Source organism: Pteronotus mesoamericanus, unplaced genomic scaffold (genome assembly GCF_021234165.1).
Source record: "Pteronotus mesoamericanus isolate MK-2021 breed Mesoamerican mustached bat unplaced genomic scaffold, CSHL_Meso_final scaffold_31, whole genome shotgun sequence".
Taxonomy (NCBI): domain Eukaryota; kingdom Metazoa; phylum Chordata; class Mammalia; order Chiroptera; family Mormoopidae; genus Pteronotus; species Pteronotus mesoamericanus.
Window position 1 is genome coordinate 33,933,975 of NW_026555312.1, and position 18,137 is coordinate 33,952,111.

At 35.0% G+C, this 18,137-nt stretch overlaps 1 protein-coding gene across 1 annotated transcript in view; it reads left to right on the forward strand.

Annotated features, from left to right (window-relative positions):
• The window catches only part of SEPTIN10 (septin 10), a 58,076-nt gene extending 46,534 nt beyond the window's left edge, over positions 1-11,542 (forward strand). Inside the window, exons 9-11 of the mRNA XM_054592008.1 lie at positions 4,018-4,150; positions 9,073-9,260; positions 11,350-11,542. Coding sequence (XP_054447983.1) covers positions 4,018-4,150; positions 9,073-9,260; positions 11,350-11,365 — 337 coding nt within the window. The 3' untranslated portion in view covers positions 11,366-11,542. The remainder of the gene's footprint in view (positions 1-4,017; positions 4,151-9,072; positions 9,261-11,349) is intronic.
• The last annotated feature ends 6,595 nt before the right edge of the window (positions 11,543-18,137 follow it).

Consider the following 18,137-nt stretch of genomic DNA (forward strand, 5'->3'; position numbering starts at 1 on the left):
ACTGATAGATAAAAAATGGAAAATTAGAAAAGGGGCTTTCTCTAGTTTAGGCCAGGTTACACAGGTTGAAAACGGAGCAGTGACTGTAGGTTGCTTCCAGAGGACAAGCAAGAACAACGGGGAACAAACTAGATGCTGTGTGAGGGAGCCTCTGCCTGCATGCCTAGGAGTCTGAGTCCTGTGCCCTTTTCAGGCCTGCTCTCCTTGAGACAGAAGACATTTCATACTACATTTCTTGGGTCAGGTGCAGCAAAATGCCTCTTCTCTTGGTACTTTCTCATTTGTGGATAAATTATTTAATTAAAGCTTCTATAGTTCATTATAGCCTGATGTCTTAGTAAGGTTTTACTTTTGTAGTTTCAAGAAGGTACATCCTATTTTCTGGGGAATCTTTCCCATAATTTGGGGTGTATATAACAGTAGTCACTATAATTTGTTTGGCATGTAGTCTGTCCCACAGTATGAATCTATATATGAATAAAAAATAGTTACATGAACCTGGTAGGATGGCCTTTATTTCTCTTTACTACATAGTCCTCTTCACTGCCAGTCTTTTGGCTTATTTTTCCATTTACATTTTATTGAATGACTGCCAAGTCATGGTTAGTGTCCTAATCTATCAGCACTGAGCGTTTGCTTATTATGAAGTCTAAGTAATTGGCATTATGTTTTTATCATTTTAATGAACTGATCTTCAATTATTTAAGCTATATGAAACATACTTTTATAAACTACTTAAATCCCCAAGTTAATTTAAATTAACCTAACAAGTCTTGTTCCCAATCACCTTTAACATTTGAGTACAAAATCATTGTCTTTGAAGTGTTATGAGATCTGATTTTAAAAGGAAGGATTTAGTAGTATTTTAAAGTTTGCTTACGTGTTTGACATAATATTTTGTGGCTTTGGAACTCTCAATAAATAAATAATTATTTTTTAAGAATTTGGTCTACAGTAGAAGTGGAAAAAGTCAATCAGGCTTATTAGAACTATCATAAAACAAAGTGAAAGGACTGGAATGGTTTTCTTGATAAACATGAGCATCTGAGAATTATTTTTCTTCCTTTTTGGTTTTCAACTTTGCTCTAAATTGGTGATGTTTGCAACTTTAGTACTATGTTATATACATTAAACATTCATGACGACAAGCTACTTTTATACTAGAAAAAGGAGTAGCATAGCAGGGAAACTATTCTTCATTTTTATTTGATAAATAAAACCATGATAGTAAACAATAGTTGCATTAGTTTTACAACACTATATGAACCATTTCCTTTTAGATCTAAGGGTTTCTTTATCATCTTTTTGAAAGACAGTGCAAGTTTCTGACCTTTCAGTTAGCTTTATAGTTTACATTGTCTAAGTTGGAAAGCACTGTGGTGAGATGGGAAATGTACAAAGCAGTCAATTCTTTTTATCTTTTGCTGAGGCTTCCCTTCAGTATAATCTGTTTATGGTAGTTAGGAATATGGCTTTGGAGCAGGCCTCATCTGGTTCGCATCCCAGCTTTTAACTTACCAGCTATGTTACTTTAGGCAGATTACCTCTCCGGCTTTAGTTTTCTTACCTGTAAAGCAGAGTATTGACACTTGTTCTTCATTGTGTCTCCATTAGTTGCCATGAATTAGGTAGTGACAGGAGTCCAGAAAAGTACCATGTTCATAGCAACTATTCAATAAATGTTAGGTCTTTTTGCTGGGTAGATTTATTTTCCCCTGAGCAACTCAAGTGCTTATATAAATACGTTAATGAGAACTTTTTTAAACTTACATTTGATATGAATTCAAGATGTTATTTAAACCAAGTTTGTCACTAAAAACTACCAGCCTTTTGTAGGACCAGCAAAATGTGGTGAAGTTTCTGAAAATGGTGAAAGTAGGCTGATAGATTTAAGCTATAGAGGCTTCTTTAAAATAAGACCAAAACAAATACAGAAAAACAAGAACCTGGTTAAAAACTAAAATACCTCATTGAGATTTGAAGCATTTATGTGATTACCTAGAACATTTTATATAAGTTTTACTCTTTTTTAACTTCCTACTGAATTTATTGGGGTGATATTGGTTAATAAAATTATATAGGTTTCAGGGGTACAAGTCTATAATACATCATCTGTATATTGTACTGTGTGTTCACCATCCCAAGTCAAGTCTCCTTCCATCACCATCTTTACCCTCTTCTACCTCCCTCACCTCCCCTTCCCCTCTGATAATCACCATACTGTTGTCTATGTCTGTTGAGTTTTATTTTTATTTGCTTAATCCTTTCTCCTTTTCCACCCAACCCGCTAATCCTTCTCTCTGACAGCTGTCAGTCTGTTCTCTATATTTGTGAGTCTTTCTATTTTGTTTGTTAGTCCATTTTGTTCATTAGATTCCACATGTAAGTGCAATCATATGGTACTTGTCTTTCTCTGATTGGCTTAATTCACTTAGCATAATGCTTTCCATGTCCATCCATGCTCTTAAAGACAGTGTTCGGTATCTATTCCTCCTCTGAGTACCTGCTATGTATACCACACTCACTAACAGCTGTGATGACTATTGTGCAACATTCCTTACTCTGTTTTTCCTTGAACTTATAGAATTTTATGCTTAAAAAGATTTATTTCTCCTGTTACAATATTTAAAATTAGTAAAATTTCTTAATTTATCACATTTCAAATTGGACAGTCTTTGCTTGGTTAAATTTAGGTCTACCTCCTGACAATTTCTGTCATTAAATGAACATTTATGAAGACACTGAAATGTCTAGAGAGCTCTGCTGCAGAAGTGGGTTACAAAGATGATGAACTATTAGAAGAGAGGTAGGTGGGATATAAATGTCAGGAGAGAGATGTAAACAAAGAGCCATGGAGGTGCTTGTCAGAACAGTTAGCTCTAGTCAGGGAGGCTGGAAAAGACTCTGTAGTGGAAGTTGCATTTGAATTTGGCTTGAGGAGGAGCTGAGTAGAATTAGAGGTGAGCTCGGAAAAGGGCAATGACATTGGAAGCAGAGGAGGTGCAACAAATTAAAGCATGAAGTGAGTAGCATGTTAGGAACAATGAGTAGGTTGGTATGGCTGGAACCTTAAGGTGATTTGGATTTGTTTGGTAAGAAATGAATGTGGGAAGGTGGAATTAGGCCAAATTGTTAAGTGTCTTAAGTGTCCATTAAAAAATGGGGAGCCTTGCTCTGCAGATAACATCACTCTAATGCAGAGAAAAAAGGTAGTGAGCTCTGTGGTCTTGGTGAAGAATTTTAGGAGTGATAAGAAGAACAAAGTGAAAAAAAAGAAGAACTAAAAGCCCAGAAATCAATTATGAGATTATTCCAATATTGAAGATAGAAAATCACAGCCTGGCTGGTGTGGCTCGGGATGAGTGCTGGCCTGTGAATCCAATGGTCACTAGTTTGATTCCCACATGCCTGGGTTGAGAGCCAGGTCCCCAGGGGGACGCATGAGAGGCAACCACCCATTAATCTTTCTCTCCTCCTGTTTCTTCCTCCCTTCCCCTCTCTAAAAATAACTAAATAAAATCTTTAAAAAAATAAGATTTCTTAAAAAAAGAGGAAAAAAATCACAAACATCAAATTGGGCTGTAACAAGGCTACTGTAGCCATCAGAAGACTGGATTTAAATGATGTGTCAGGGTCACAGGCTGAACTCACAGACCTTGGTGATTGGATAAAGATAAGGGAAGTGTCAAAGATGACTTCAGAACTTTGAGCTCAGTTTCCAGACACAATGATGCCAAATTAACAAAGATTGAAAGAGGACTTTCCTTTGAGGTAAAATGAGAGTACTTACTGTGAAGGACTTGATAAAGCAGAATTTTCAAAATTCTAGTGCTCTCTAATAGCTGCAGCGCTAATGACTTTATATGACTTCTGCCATGGGAAATCTCATGTTTAGGTTGTTCTATGTAAGAAGATATTCACACATGGTATAGTTATGAGGCTTAACCTGAGATATTTGATTTTTTGCAAATTTGTTACACATTTTTTTAACAAGAGAATACTATAAAAACTGTTTAGTCTTCAAGAGACCTACGAAACCAAAAGACACGAGTTTTATGGGGAACTCCAGAGGAAGGAAGAAGAGATGAAGCAGATGTTTGTGCAGCGAGTGAAGGAGAAAGAAGCCATACTAAAAGAAGCTGAAAGAGAGGCAAGTACACTAATTTGATGGGATTTGCATTTTTAGGTGTCCTATTAATTTGAGGGATTTATCTCAAGAACTTAGTTGAGATGCTAGTTATTAGGTTAAAAAACTAGCTGTTTTAACACATAGTCTTTTTAAAAATTATAGACTGAACTCAAATAAAAATTTTGGCTTTTATGCACAGTGGTCATCCTTTAGAAGTGGGTTACCAAAGGCTTGTAATAAACCAGTTTACCAAGAAGTATTTTAAATATATTAACCATGAGCCAGAAGTGTTTTAGCTCTGACTTGATAAAGCCTTTCTGAGAGTTTTTGAGAGTTGTTGGGATTGTGTTTTGCTGTGAAATAGGTAACTATAAAAGCTGTTTAAGAAGCTTTTTGAGGATAAACTCAGGCTTTCCATGGTGTAGATAAAAATAACCTTTGGATAGCTGTGGCACAAGTAAATATCAGCAATGAATTCCTGGAGTTTTGTTTGCTTCTCGTTCTTCAAGCAACAATTTTAGTTTTACTTATGTTCTGCTATTTTTTATAGATTTGTAGACCTAACTGCAGTGGCTATTTTTAAGCCATTCAGATGAAGCTCAAAAAGGATGAGCTGAAAAAAAGAATTTCTAGAAGACAGAAATGTTAATAAAAATGAGCTTTATAACACAAGAGTTCCTGAAGAGTTATTTGTAATTTAATTTTACAAATTTATTATTTCAAGTACACTTACACTACTTGATATTTAAATAGTAAATGGTTTTGTAAAATTATCTATTAATAAATTCTATTTATACTTTGAATTTTGATCTTTTTTTTGAAAAAGTTGAAATAATAGGAAAGCTAAAGTACAGAGTACCCTTGTGTCCCTCCCCACACCTAAATTTAGCAGTGAACATCTTGTTGTCTTTATTTTATTGTGTGTGTAATTTTCCTTGGTCATCTAAAGCTGGTTGCAGACATTGTGGCACTTTATCTCTGGGGGACATCTCTGAAACTTGGGTATATTTTTTTTCATAACTATAATAATGATATTATACCTTAGAAAATTAATGGGAATGCCATAATCTCACCGAATCTCCAGTCCATATTCAAATTTCCCCAGTTGTCTCAAGATTGTCTATTTTTTTTTTATGTTAAGTTTTTGTTTTTGAACCAGAATTAAATCACAGGTCTCTTATTGCATTTGGGTATTCTGTTTCTTTTATTTTTTAATTTAATTTTAATTTATTTTTTCAAATACATTTGTCTCTGCCTACCCGCCACGACTTTCCCTTGCCCCGTCCCTCCTTCCCTCCCTCAGCTCTTCCCCTTTGGTTTTGTCCATGAGTCCTTGCTATTAAATCACAGGTCTCTTATTGCATTTGGGTATTCTGTTTCTTTAGTCTCTTTGAAACTAGTCCCTAACTTATAGTTATTTTTAAATACAAATATTGAGGAAGGAGTTGTGATGATTAGGAAATAAGGATGATGATATTCTGATTTTTAAATGGTAGTAGAGTAAAATTCTTTCAAGTGTTTCTCATATATCATGATTCTTAGTTTCTCCAATGAAAGAGAAGTGAAGTGGTTTATAGATGAGTTTTAATTTTTAAAATCCCACATAAGAATATTTTGCTTAAAGATGTATTTAAAAGGAAATTAAAAATTCAGGGTAACCAAATGATTGAAAAAAGAGGGAAATACTCTTTGTCAGTAGGTCCTTTGTAGAGTTTTTTTGTGTGTGTGTGATTCAAGTGCTATTTTGCATTGAGTATATATTAAACTAACAAAGAAGCTAATTTAAAACTAAGTTACCAACAGCCAACATTGTCAAAGGGGTTCTAAACTTTCGATTATATAGCTTTAGAGGCAGTAGATTACTGGCCTGTTTCATTGATGTTACAAGGTACCTAATGACCAGTTTTCATGCTGTAAATCCAATATTGTTGATACTTTAGAGTCAGGGTCAGTAAGCTGAAGAAGGGCATCTAGTCAATAATCATTACTCCATGAGACCAGAGTTATCTACAGAAGGATTAAGGAAGACAGTATGATTTGCTGCTTTAATTAGGATGATTTTAGAGGGAAAGAGGGCTTATTAATAATTACACTGGAACAGTAGGTAGGTGTAAACCAGGTCTCTTCAGAGCAAACCAGGACATTTGGTCACCCAATAGTTGGCTGCTAACATTTTAAAGCTAGTTATATCAGTAAGGTACTGGAAGTCACTAATAAAAAGATAATTTAGGTAACCCAAAACATTATTTAATTCAGTATTAGGTGACCTTGATATTTAAAATATCCTTGTCAATACTGTTATAAAACAAATGCTCTTAAATTTATCTTTTGTATAAGACTGGATTTTATTATATAGTTAGTTTAAAATGTGAACATTAGATAGTGAGAGGAAGGAGATATACAGAACAAATGTTACCTCAAAATACTGTTTGAATGTTCTTTTGTACATCTTTGTCACATCATTCTAAATGTACTAATGAGGCATTTCTCTTCCCCCACTACAAGAAGAAGTACAGTTTATCTCTTAAGTAAAGCATATAACCATCATTAAATTGCTACTACTTTCCTGTTTTATATGTTTACTTTGCCATAATTTTTCATTTAATTGATACCTCTCCTGTTTCCAAAAGTATTCTAGATGATTTCCAATTAAAAAAAGGCAGCTGCATTATCATTGTGAACATGAGAGTACAGGAACATTATAATGCAGGATAGGAAGGAGGGGTTTGCCCATAGGTACAGCCAAGAGCCAAGGCTCAAGGTAACTTCTCAGTGAACACAGACAGCCTTCCAGGCAGTCAAGGAGAAAAGGGAGCACAGTGAGGTACAAAACTCAGATTAACGATAATCTAGTTCAGTGAAAGAGGAATGTTGTCTCTCGCATTTATTTCTAAAAAATGGATACGTTTAAAAGGATCATTGAGTAACAGAATGTGTAACATCCTTACAAGTAGCATTTACAAAAGATACAACAATGTACCATACTGATAATAGTCTTAAGAGCACAATAACACAAAAAGTCTACTTTTCAAAAACTTTTTTGATTAATATTTGGAGATGTTTGAATTAAATGCCTGTTGCAGTGAATAATGGGACCATGAGTGAGTGCTTCATGTATATGATATCAAAAGCTGTGGGCTCCACATAATATAAATAATAGTCACATTCACACCTTTGCTGCTTCCCCTTTTTTAAATCATTTTTCTTGTTACAGTTTTCTGGAACTTTTATCAACCTTATGAATGAAATATGAAGTACTCTCTAACCTTTCAAGATATCTATGTATGTACTTAAGTAATCAGAGAGATATATATATTCACATAAATATAAATGTGCCCCTAAATTCTCAATTTCTAAGTTTCACCCTCCACACTGCTCCTCTCCCAAATTTATAGGGGGTGCACACATGTTCAGGGAGCTGTAGACTTTATTTATACTACTGATTTGAATAACAACTATATGAGTTCCATCCTGTAAACATACACAACACACACACATATCTTTTTATAGACACAGGGACCATTTAAATCCTTTTTTTTTCTTTAATTTTTTTAAATTGATTTTTTAGAAATTAGAAAGGGAGAGAAACATCAATTTATTGTTCCACTTATGCATTCATTGGTTGATTCTTTTATGTGCCCTGGCATATCGGGATGACATTCTAACCAGCTGAGCTGCCCAGCGTGGACTGAGCAGGAGCCATAAATAAGCAAGTACTAAGGAATTGATGCTTCTTTGACATAACATCCTCAAGACTGAAAGGGTCTTAGGGGAGAAAAGCCTCACTTAATCTGCTTCGACCTTATTCAGCCTCCATATAAATACTTCCATATAAATACTTCTATCAGGGACTTTCTGGCTCCCTAGACACCTATTCCATAGTTGGAATATTTAATTTGTGTTAAGATGGAGTTCTGCTTTCTCCAGTTCCTACTGTTAGCCTCTGATTTTTAGTGAAGTATTTCCTCAATTGTTATATGCCGTCTTTTCTAGAAATCAAGTTTTACTTTTTGTATGAATGTTAGGTTGTTGCCTAGAACTAAAAATAACATTTAAAGTTTATTTAACCAGGCTAGAAGATCAGGGAAAAAAGATATCTTTTTGGTATAGATTTAGAATGCTTATGTTTGTGGCACTCAGTTGATCTATATGGAGTCCACTGAAGTCCCTAGATTTTTTTTCAGATAAACAAACCATGGAAGCTCATGTTATAATGTTATAAACCTTTGTAAAACTCATTTTAATGGCTGCATTAAGTGTACTCAGCATAAATTTATTATTTTTTTACTTTATTTCTCTTAGACACAGGCTATTTTTTTCCAATATGGGATAAATTCTACAGTACTTTTTCTTCAAATTTAGGATGTTGTGATTTAGTTTAAATTTCCAGAAGGTCAATGACTATGAAAAATCTAGAACAGATTTTTAAGGTTCTTGATCTTAACTGACAGCTTTGCTTTCCAAACATATTTTTCAGTGTAATTTTCAATAACTGTTTCACTACAAATGATAACTTTATTTGGAAAATAAGGGTTTTTTGTTTGTTTGTTTATTTGTTTTTGATAACTTCTTCTGTATTTTGGGTCCCTCACTTTTATTGAGCATGGATTTTTAGAAACTGTATTTGAAGAGGCTTTGTGGAGAAACTGTAGAGCAAGAAAATAAAAACTTTAAGAAAAGGTCAAGTGTTTTAAAAACTGAGGTTTGTTCATGTGGCTGGGGTTTTTTAATAATATTTTGTTCATGCATTTTTATGCATGGGAACATGTTTAAAATTAAAGTTATTTAGGCAGTCGCATATGAAAATTTTTCCCTGAAGCTTCAAGAAGATGGCATGGGCCATTGTGTATGTCCCTGAGCAGTGTGTTTCAGAGCAAGAGAATGTTCCTGTGCTTCTGCTGCCATTCTCTGTCAGTAGTGAGAACTGCACCTTTGTTTCACAGTTACAGGCCAAATTTGATCACCTCACAAGAGCCCATCAAGAAGAGAGAATGAAGCTTGAAGAAAAGAGAAGACTTTTGGATGAAGAAATAATCTCTTTCTCTAAAAAGAAAGCTACCTCTGAGATATACCAGAACCAGACCTTTATGGCAATGGGCAGCAACCTAAAGAAGGACAAGGACCGTAAGAAGTAAGCCATATCCAACCACCCATCTCTGGTAGCTCATCCCCATCACGCTGTTGTCTCGTTGCTCTCTTTGATCTCTATAGTGCTCCTCACTATCTGTTTCCTATTCCTTGTCTGCCTTCTGAGGCTAAATGGCAGCTCCTTGAGACCAGGCACCTTTTTCTTCTTGTTCACTGCTGCATCCCTAGCATCTAGAACAGCACCTGGCATGTATTTGGTGCTCATTAAATATTTGGCAAAATGAATGAATAAATAAACTAAATAAAAATACATCACAATGTAAAAAGTGTCAGTTACCTGGGAAAAAGTCAGCTACTCTTATTTCATAGCCAAGCCTATGGCTCTAATACACATCTAATAACTGCTGACCTACAATTAGTTACATTGAATTTTATGTCTAATTGGAAGCTATATACTTTCTTATGGAATGATAGGTATAAAATAATACTTGATTTTAAAAAGACTACTTCTTAGGTTCACCTTTTTTAAACAAATTCTACTGATAATGATTTTGTGAGAATTTTTATTTTAATAAGGGAACCAGGCTTTCGATTCGAACTCCTGTGCTTTGATGTCAGAGCTTGTGAAACCAATGGTGGACGTAAAGATGCAGAGGAAGGTAGAGAGGGTTCCAGTACAATGGGGCGGCCATGAGTAGCATTTGGATGATATTCTCAAGGCTTATAGGTTTGGGGTATGTGTTACAATCAAACTCACCCAAAGTTTTAGAAAATAAGTATTTTTTCCTCTTTTGTATTTTGTGTCCATTTTATTTCTCCCTCTTAAAATGTCCTCGTCAGTTTGCCTATCTGACTATTCTCCTAAGTCATCATTGACTTGTCCTGTTGGGAATGCTTCCGTGTGGGTTTTTGCCTCACTTTAGTCCAACTATCTCTGCTCTAGCAGCATCAAGTCCTTCTTATGTTCCTCACAGAGCAACACTTCTGGTATAATTTTATCACTACAGCTTACTGTAGTTTGCTGTGTATAATGCACATTTTTTGCCCAAATTTTTGAGGGAAAAATAAGGATGCACATTATACATGGGTAGTACTAATTCCATATCTAGATAAATGTTTTTAATTCTTTTATTTGTGCTTATGCCTTAAAATTATAACTCTAGTTTTGTAATTACTTGTTACATAAAATTTCTTGTACTATAATATGTTAAAAAATAAATGCTAAAATTCCTTTATAATACAAAAAACAAGTATCTAAGTATAAGTAAATAAAAAATTGAATTAAAAGATTAAAACGGAAGATTTTTTCCCTGAAAGTCTGGGCCAAAAACGTGGGTGTGCTTTATACATGGGAACACATTATATGCGGCAAAATGCGGTATTTCATTTTCAGAATATTGTGACTCGAATTCAAAATAGTTAGGAAAACATAAAGTTGGTCCATGGTAGCTTACCATTTTTGAACTGTGGAAAAGTAAATCCACAGAGTTTTGGTGTATTTCACTGACCTATGGATTTTATGGCTTTTAGCGGAAGAAAGAGGAATTTTTATGATTGATCTTTTAATATCAAGAGCATGGATTCTGAGTTTTGTTCATGGATGTATCCATCCCCAGAGCCTAGAACATAGCAGACATCCATTATTTGTCAAGGGAATAATATGACGTTTATTCAGGTATTGAATTTAAAAAGATTAACAATAAATGTAATTATTGCTTTTCATTATGCTTTGAGTTACAAAGCTATGGGACTTATTACCTTCTTTTTATCTTAATCCAGGCTTAATAAAATTGGTTTTGCCCATATTTATTTTATATATGAAAGACAATTCACACTTACCTTGTGGAAATTACCATCTTGCTCCACTTGAGATCATTGGTATGAGCCATTGCTGACAAAATCAGGGGCAAGCCCATAGTTTTTTGAGAACCCAGAATTCATCCTCAAGAAAGTGGAGTCTGGTGAAGCTTTTTTTCCCTCTCTTTCCAACGTTCCATAGTTAGATATCCTACAGAATAATAGATGTATATTTGTTCTTTTGGGAACAGTTTTGTAAAACTAATGATTCTAGTAATCTTTATATCTTATATGGTTTTATATTGTACCAATCAAATGTTTTTTTCTCTTTCCAGCTCCAATTTTATGTAAAACAAAGGTTCCAGATAACAGAAAGTCATCACAAGCGAAGTTATTAAAATGTTAGAAGTATGCTGTGATTTTTCTTGCTTATTTTATTTGTTCTATCTGGCAAGTGGCCACAGTTCCATAAGTGGCCATTTATGGAAAAATACTCTTAAGTATAAATAAGATCAATATATAAGCCCAAACCAGATGATAGAACTTATATATTCACTGTTAGAAGTTTTTAAGTTGCTGGTTTGTGAGGAATCTAGGTCATTGCTCCTGCAACCAATTTGTTGTCACTCTGCAGAGCATTACACCACAGAGCAGTGTCAGTGCCATTGAAAATACCGAACTCATCTATGTTGTTATGGCTGTCTGATTGCATTCATATTCTAAGATTAACCTTTTTGTTATACATACTAAAGGTAAAATTTGGGGACTATGTTTTAAAATGTATTATGTACCTGAAAGTCTAACCTCATAGTAGTTTTATAGAACTTTATAATTTTTGATATAATTATCTAGTTGGTAACATGATCCTAAGATTTTATATCAAATTTTATATAACATGATAGTCTTCCATGCTTCAGTATGCCTTTTTGTGGTTGATGTATTATTGTGGTGAAAAAAATAAGTTCAAAAGAAAAGCATCCAGGTGTATAAACCCTTTTTCTAGTGATAAGTACTTTTGAACCTGGATGTTATCACAGTGTTTTCTTTAGGATGTATTATATACTGTTGCTTAGAACTCTGTCTTCCAGGGGAAAAATAATAAGATTGAATTATCTTACTAAAAATATTGCTTAAGAAAATAGCTATGAACATTTGAATGCTAAAGATATAAAAATTTAGATGATTCATATCAAAAGGGAGAGTTGAATTCAATGCCTTAGTAGTATCCTCAGAACAATTAACTTTTCTTAACAGTCATAGGTATACATTTTTTTATTTTTGTACTTCAATATTCTAAGTAAAGCTGACATTTACTCTTGACAAATAAAATATATCTACATATTTACTAAAATGTGTATAAATTAACTTTTCTATTTACAAAGTATCATCTTATAGAACATTTTATCAAAGTTCATTTAATTATGTTTGAATTATTTTAAAACTCAATAATGAAGTGTTGTATATTACCAATATTTTTCAGTGTTTAACTTAGTCTGTGTTAGATTCTGAACAGCATTTTTTGTTTGTTTGTTTCATGAAGCTGTGTAAGTTGCAAATAAAACCTTTCATTTTCTAAGCACAGTTTATCTGGACAAATATTTTACTTTCCATTTTTACATTTGAAATACACAAATGCCTCTTAGCCTTTTTAAACTGTAGTAAAGTAAGTTACAAGTATGACAGAGAAGGCTCTGAACTTTCTTCTCAGGATCAGTAATACCCAGGTTCTGGAAGGTGGGAGCAGAGGAGCTGGTGAGCCCCTGAGGGCAGGTAGCCTGTTGTACAGAGCCCATCTATTGACACAGCACTGAGCAGTAGCAAGGAGAGGGTCATCCAGGAAGATCAGTGGCATGACTGGAGTGGTGGTTATTTGTAGGCATCAAACTCTGTACAAAACAACTGTCCTAAACTTTAATACAGTTACTTTTAAATATCAGATTGGTTGTTGGGATATTCAAACAAAGTTATTCAAGTTTCTAATTGAAAAGATTATGGAAAGCTGCCTAAGACTCTGCACTTAAAAGAAGGGTAATCACTTTATTGATGACTCTGCTATGAGAAAGACTCGCCACATGTGCTTCAACCACAATGTAAATCTTTCACTTATTTCATCTATTTGGGATTCCAGGTACAATTTTATTTTAAAAGAGTTGCACTGTAAAGAAAACAATTTTAAAGACAATTGCACCATAATATTCAAATTCTTCTTACAAAGTGAGTTATTATACATCGATGCTTAAATTAGTAAACTTTCTGGGAACAGAATAAAGCTAGACATGTTTTGTTTATATTTTTACCCATAAGTCATGTGAAACAGAATTGTCTCTTACTACCAACCATTAATATCTGTACATACTATCCTGAATTTTAAAGCTTTTTCACATAGATTATTATTTCAGTTTCAAAGCAACACAAAGGAAAAAGCATTACAGGCAGTATTATCTCCATCTTGAAGATGAACCCGCATGTTCATCTTGGCCGCATGTTCCTCTTGGGCTAGGAGACTATCCATGTCCTTATGGAACAAGCACAATAGTAATAAAACAGCAGATTTATTCACAGAGTATTCTCAAAGGTGCTTCTGCTTCTATTCTCAAAGCATAAGAGAGCATCCAGGGAAGTAACTGGGTCTTGAAACATTAGAAGTAATTTTTCAAATACAGGAATGAAGAAAGGCAACCCAGGTACAAGGAATAACATATTTCTATAAAATCTGTATACTCTGGGAAGTAGCTAAATATAAATAAAGAGTATAGGGGAGATGTGGGGCAGGAGTAGGGGAGAGGTTTTAGAGGTAGGTCAGGAACAGATCAAGAGTTTGTAAGGCCAATCCAACAGACAATGGGAGCCATGGAATGATTTGACCTCACATGGTCAGACACTTCTGGGTTCGTGGGAAAGTTAAACTAGAGGAGGAACTGTGGCAGGAGCAGTCCAACTCATTAGACTGCAGTCTAGGCCAGTAGTTCTTAACCCTGAGTATACAATAAAATAACATAAGTTGCATTAAAAAAAAAAAAAATCTGATGCAGCCCTGGCCAGTGTGGCTCAGTTGGTTGGAACATTGTCCTGCAAACCGAAAGGTCATGGGTTCAATTCTTGGCCAGGGCACATGCATGGGTTGTGGGTTTGGTCTCCAGTCAGGGCAAGTGCAAGAGGCAACTGATTGATGTTTCTCTCCCTCTCTCTCCCTCCCCCTCTCTCTAAAATAAATAAGCATGTCCTTGGATGAGGCTAAAAATAAGATGCAGAAAGGAATATGTAGTAATGGAAGCTGTCATTAAAAGGATAAATCTAAATGAATAATGACCGTAAAACAATATGTCTCTCATGATTAGAAATATGTAAAGAACTTTAGTTTTAATACAACCCTACAATGGCCTGTTGGGAGAGTGGGGCAGATCAAGTGGTCTAAAGTTCCTATGTTAACTGAGATGAGGATAAAAGTCCTATTTTACCAGGTAACATGAGACTTAAGAGTGCATGTAAGTATGATAAAGTATGTAAGTATGGTAAAGTATTTTCAAGCAGTAAAAAGAAAACTAATCTAATAAATGATAATCTAAAATAAAACAAGAAAATAGAGTAGGTATGACACCAGAAAGTATTTAGTAATACGGTAGATTTAGATCCAGATAAATCAGTAATTACATGTACTACATGTTCTAATTGTTCTTAGATAAAAGGTTTTTAAAAAACAGCTATGTGTACTTCACCAGAGAGAGGTATAAATTTTTCTGTCTTTATAGACAGAAGATAGGAAAAGGAACATCATGCAAATTCTAATGAAAAGCTAATGAATAGCTGTATTTTCTGTATATTAAAAATTTTAAGACAAAAAGCATTGCTAGGGATGAAGATGTATACTTCAAATAAGAGAATATATAACAATTCCAAACTTGTATGTGATATAGTAGCTTTGGCAACCCATGGGTCAGACAAGAAATCAAAAAGAAATCTAGAAAATATTTTGAACTGAATAACAATGTATATGTTATATATCATAATTCATGTGAGGCAGCTAAAGTCATTCTTAGAGTCAAAATTTTAGCCCTTAGTGCTAGTATTAGCAGGGAAAAAAGGCTGAAAACCAATATGCTACATATTCATCTCAAAAAGTTATGAAAGAGGAGTAAGTAAACCCAAAGAAAAATAACATAGATGAGAGAGAGAATTAATGAAATAGGAAAAGTATTGGAAGTCCTTACATTTTAAAATATTAAGGATGATAAATCATGACAAAGATGACTAAGAGAATGAGAAGAGGCATAGGATGACTCAAAAATTAACAACAAACCTGACACTACCAAAAAAAGGGTATAGAATGACTACAACATTCTACATTGCTGGTGGGAATGCAACACGATTCAACCACTATAGCAATATCTTAGACCTTCATCATATGTTTTCTATGGCTGCTCTCATAAGTTACCACAAACTTCGTGGCTTAAAGTAACAGTATTCTTATAGTTTTGGGGGTCAGAAAGTTGACATGGATCTCACAGTGCTAAAATTGATGTGTGGATAGGGCTGTGTTCTAGGAAAGAGTCCCCTTCTTGGCCTTTTCTAGCTTGTGGAAGCCACCTACATTCCTTGCCTGTTAAAGCCACCAATGGTGAGTTGAGGTCTCACAGTACATCAGTCTAACCTTTTCCTCTTCCTTGTTCTCCCACTTAATTGGGCCCACGTGCATAATCTCCCTATCTGCTGAATAGCAACCCTCTGCCATGTTACCTAACATTCAGAGGGCCCAGAGATTAAGATCTCTAGGGGAGTGACATCAGAGGAATGGTGGTGTGAGAGATCTCCTTGGTCTCTCCTGAAATTTCAACAACTTTATCAGCTGTAACTCAACAAAGGATTCCCTGCTCAACATACAGCCATGCTGAAGAGATCTGTGCATTGAAGCATCTAAAGGTGGGCAAATGGAAACAAAGCAGAGGCAAGAAGGGAAGAGAGCCCAGGTGAATCGAAGACAGCCCTGCAGCCCAGTTTGCAGTGGACTCAGCTTGAAGAAGGGAGGAACCTGGCTATAGCTGGTGCCTCCTTTGGCCATCAGGGAGAAGCAGGGTCTTGGTGGACACTCCAGCAGGAGTAAGCTCTGCAAACTGCAGCTGAGAAGCCTTGGCAAGAACACAGTGCAGGGGTTCTGCCGTGACTGTTGGCTGTCAGGTGGTCAGTGTTCCAAACAAAGAAATGGAGCTGCAGAGCCCTGATGCCTTTTAAACTATCAAAACTCAACTCCTGTGGCCTGTGGTACAAGATTTCAGAGCACATTACCTCCAAAACTGAGAACTATTACATCAGAATTTCTAATTCTGTGACTGATCCCCAGTTGGGGTGCATGGCAGGGGAACCAATGGGGGCCTGAAGTTGCCATTACTGAGAGAGTCAAACATCCCAACCCCAAGCATCACAGCTATACTAATGACAGCCACAAAGGTCAGGTTTGGGATTTCACAGCTTAAAAACTAATTCAGTGCCACCTACTAGAAAATAGTAAAAAGACCTCTTCATAGGAATCTAGTGAAGTATAATTAATACATAGATGCCTAGACAGAGAAGGAGCCCATCATATATCATGAATAACCAAGGTAGTGAAGCAGCTCAAAATGAAAAATCTCCAGAAAGTGAATTGGAACACACAGAAATAGGCGATATACACAACAGCACATTCAAGTTTGCAGTTTTGAAAATACTCAAGAGATGTGACAAAATACAAACTCAATTTGACATACTCAGAAAACAAGTTAATGAACAAAGTGACTACCAAATAAATTGAAACTTTAAAAAAGAACCAAACTGTGGAAATGAAGTTTTCAATAAAAGAGATCAGGAATGAACTGCTGAGCATAGCAAACAGAACCAGCCAGATGGGGGAAAGAATCAGTGACACTGAAGAGATGACTTAGAAATGATACAGAGGGAAGAAAAGAGCTACCTGAGCATTAAATATTTATTTATTTATTTATTTATTTATTTATTTATTTATTTATTTATATTAAGAACTGACTCCATCAAAAAGAGCAATATAGGAATAATTGGCATACCAGACGAGGAAGAGAGGGAAAAGGAAACAGAGCCTATTCAAATAGTAGATGAGAACTCCCCAAACCTATGCAAAGAACTAGATCCGCGAATCCAAGAAGCAAACAGAATACGTAGTTACCTTTACCCAAAGAGGCCCTCTCCAAGGCACATTGTATTAAAAGTGTCAACAATAATGACAAAAAAATTCTCAAAGCAGCCAGGAAAACAAAGAAAGATAGTGACCTACAAAGTAAATTCCATCAGGTTTTCATCACACTTCTCAGCAGAAACTGCAATCCAGAAGAGAGGGGAGCTCAATATTCAAAATACCAAAAGAAAGAAATTACCAGCCAAGAATAGTATGTCCAGCAAAGTTATCTTTAAATATGAAGAGGAATAAAGACCTTTCCAGACATAAAGAAGCTGAGGGAATTTATCACCAGAAAACCTCCATTGCAGGAAATACTCAAGGAGGATATTCTACCTGAAACAAACAGCAAAAGGTTACAACGTTATGAGTGAGATTTCCAAAGAAACAGCATAAACAGAGATAATTTGTGCCAACAAAAACATAAAAAGGGAGGGGGTAAAGGCTTGAACTGGCAAAGGAGGGTGGAGATAGATGCACTCAAAACACTATGGTGTTTATTCAACTTTCTTTTTCATAAACCTAAAGGTAACCACACAAAAACCCAAATCTGGGACACATAACTTACAAAAAGAAGAAACAGGATAGAAGTATGGAATATCACCAAACAAAATCAACAGATAGAAACACAAAGGAAAATAACCAATGGAGGCACAGAGATACCAGAAAACAGGATAAAATGGCTATAGGAAATCCTCATACATCAATAATTGTCCTAAGTGTAAATGGTCCAAGTTCACCAATAAAGAGGCACAGAAAACAGACTGGGTCAAAAAACAAATCCCAACCATATGCTGCCTTCAGGAGACACATCTAAGCTGCAAAGACAAAGGTAGATTTAAAGTGAAAGGGTGGAAAATAATTCTCTAAACAAATAACACACACAGAAAAACGGGTGTAGCCATACTTGTATTTGACAAAACATATTTAAAGATAACGAGGATA